This window comes from Eptatretus burgeri, chromosome 13, assembly GCF_056783735.1.
Source record: "Eptatretus burgeri isolate ZD-2024b chromosome 13, Ebu_testis_v1, whole genome shotgun sequence".
NCBI classification, from domain to species: Eukaryota; Metazoa; Chordata; class Myxini; order Myxiniformes; family Myxinidae; genus Eptatretus; species Eptatretus burgeri.
In genome coordinates, this window is record NC_140973.1 from 60,575,394 (window position 1) to 60,577,977 (window position 2,584).

General features: G+C 47.0%; 1 protein-coding gene across 1 annotated transcript; it reads left to right on the forward strand.

Moving 5' to 3' along the window:
• Window positions 1–1,041: 1,041 nt before the first annotated feature.
• Window positions 1,042–2,584, forward strand: LOC147014595 (F-box only protein 6-like). The gene has a single exon (XM_085852682.1). It carries the CDS (start codon window positions 1,291–1,293, stop codon window positions 2,080–2,082), a length of 792 nt encoding a protein of 263 aa, XP_085708808.1. The 5' UTR covers window positions 1,042–1,290; the 3' UTR covers window positions 2,083–2,584.

The window sequence follows — 2,584 nt, forward strand, 5'->3', positions numbered from 1 at the left end:
GTTTAAAGGCGTATAAATAAATAAAAAAATCACGTTTTTTACCGCAATTTTACCCAGCATCTATTACACCGCCCTATCGAACGTACAATAAATCGAGACGCAGCAGGACATTCGGCCCATCGTGCCTGCGCCACATCAACACCAGACTAACTTACATTAAAAAAAAAAGAAAATGCAATTTTTTTTTTTCATTGATTTTATTGGTGGGGGGGGGGGGATGGAGCCAACAACTTGGAGACTCCGAAGATGTAAAGCTTCTCCTGCTATGGACAGGAGCGGTTTTGTATCTTTGTTGATGTCGAAGAATTCGGATGAAAAGTTGAGCAAAAACTTGAAGCATGAAATGCACGTTTCAATAACGCCGAGTGACAAGGTGAGCAGCTCGCAAAGCGGTCGATACGGAACGACAGGCTTGGAAAGCGATAGTTAAGCGGTGACGAGAACTCCGTTCCGTTAGAGTGCTTGCTTAAGCACATTGAATAAAGGAAGCCGTTTGGCAAGTGGGAAGCAAGCCGCTTGCTAACGGAACACTCCCCCCTAGTGGTGTTGGTGCGCTCCCATCGCTTCACCCGCATCCCTTTTCTTCTGTTCTTTTGGTTCTGTTCCGCCGTCCTATGTTCAAGCTCCTCCATGAGCCTCAACAGACTAGTGTACAACAACAACAACAACAACAACAACAACAACAACAAACAAACGACTCAACCGATTGGAGGTCAGCCTGATATTTTGAAGTCAATGCGCGCCATCTTGGAACCCCCAATGGAATCGATCACACGGTTTGTTTTTATGAAGTATCGCATGCATAGAACTCAATAAAAATCTATTACTCCTTCACAGGAATCTATACATTATAAAATAATGCAAGTAATTTACACTTAAAAAAAAAAATCATCAAAGCTGATACAAAAAATATATGTTGAATTAAGCCGATACCATGGAACTATATGCTGTGGCGATTTTTACTTTTATAAATCACGCGATGAACTAAAATGTATAAAACTCGGGCTTTCGTGTTGCTCTGCCTGTCTTTCAAGGTCGTGACGTCACTTCCTGGGGGACCCAACATGGCTGCCGATCGCTTCACAACGCTCGATCAATCATTGCAGAGCTGAAGCCGAACCGGCGCTTCCTCAAAGCGGACCGCTTTATATATATATAAAAAAAAATCGAACAGCGTACCACGTGATGGGATGCAGGAAGTGAGCGAAACATTACGGATTTACTGTTGGGAGTTCTTGGTCGGAGCTTCGTTAAAACAGGCAACAGGCGGAAGCCGAAGGACCTTCGAAAATGGTTGTAATATTATCGGAGGACGTCCTCCTGGAGATTCTGACCTGGGTTCCCGCCGTGGACCTTTTTCAGTCGTGCCGTTTGGTGTGTCGCTCCTGGTGCAGACTCATCGAGTCGCAGGCCTTGTGGCACCGGAAGTGCGACAGGGAGGTCCTGTGGAGCGGTCGACTCGGTCAGCACGGACCCCCGGACTGGCAGCGCTTTCATCGACTGCGACCTCTCGGGAGGAACATGATCCGGAACCCGAGCGCACAACAGGACTTCAGCAACTGGACCATAACCATGAATGGAGGAGATCGCTGGAAGGTGGAAAATGTCGCAGTTCCCCTCCCGGAGCTGCACGAACCCAACCAGCGATGCTTCGTCTCTTCTTTCAACTGGTGCACCAAGAAGCAGACCATTGATCTTCTGGCCGAGGGTCTTTGGGAGGTCTTCCTGGACAATCAGCCGGACATTGTCGTGTCCGACTGGTACGCCGCCCGCTGGGATTGCGGATGTATTTACACATTGCGTTGCTGTCTGTTGGCCGCAGACAGAGAGACGGTCATCGTGGAGAAGACCGTCCAACCGGAGGCGATCCCACAGTGGAACGATGGGTCGTGGAAGCAAGCTGTGCTGGTCTTCGAGAACTACGGCTCAGGTGTACGTTACGTGGAATTCGAGCACTCCGGGAAGGACACGCAGTTCTGGGCCGGGTGGTACGGGAGTCGAATGACCCAAGCCAGCGTGTTGGTCGTACCCCCCGGAGCCTCTCACAAGGTCATTGAGGATCGTGCTTCATCCTCACCATGAACCCAAAGGTCATTGGAACGACATTAGAAAGCGTGAAGACCTCATTTCCATTGAGGGCCGTGGCTCTGGTCCACTGGACCACACCATTTGTTTTTCCTGTCTTGTAAACTCACCTTTTGCTGCTTTAAAACTCCCCATTTCTGCAAGGAAATTAAATAATTACTCAAAGGTGCACGCTTACCTTATCATTTCATTACATTACTACAATTATCGGAAGATTTGTTTTTTTTTTGTATTTGTACAAATAACTCACCAATTAATAATCAAAACTTTTGGTTGTGGATCAAGATAAAGTACCGGTTTTGGTGGTTCTGTAATGTCTCGTGCATGGTGAGAACGAGGTCCACCGTGGGGGAAACTTCTCAAACAGCATTACACCTTTGGGAATTGAAAACGTCACACCGTCAGCTTTTTGTTATACCATGTGACATCACTATTTTGTGCTGCAGAAAGTGTATTTACAAACCTGTGGTTTTTCAATTAAATGTTTGGTTCCGTTCTA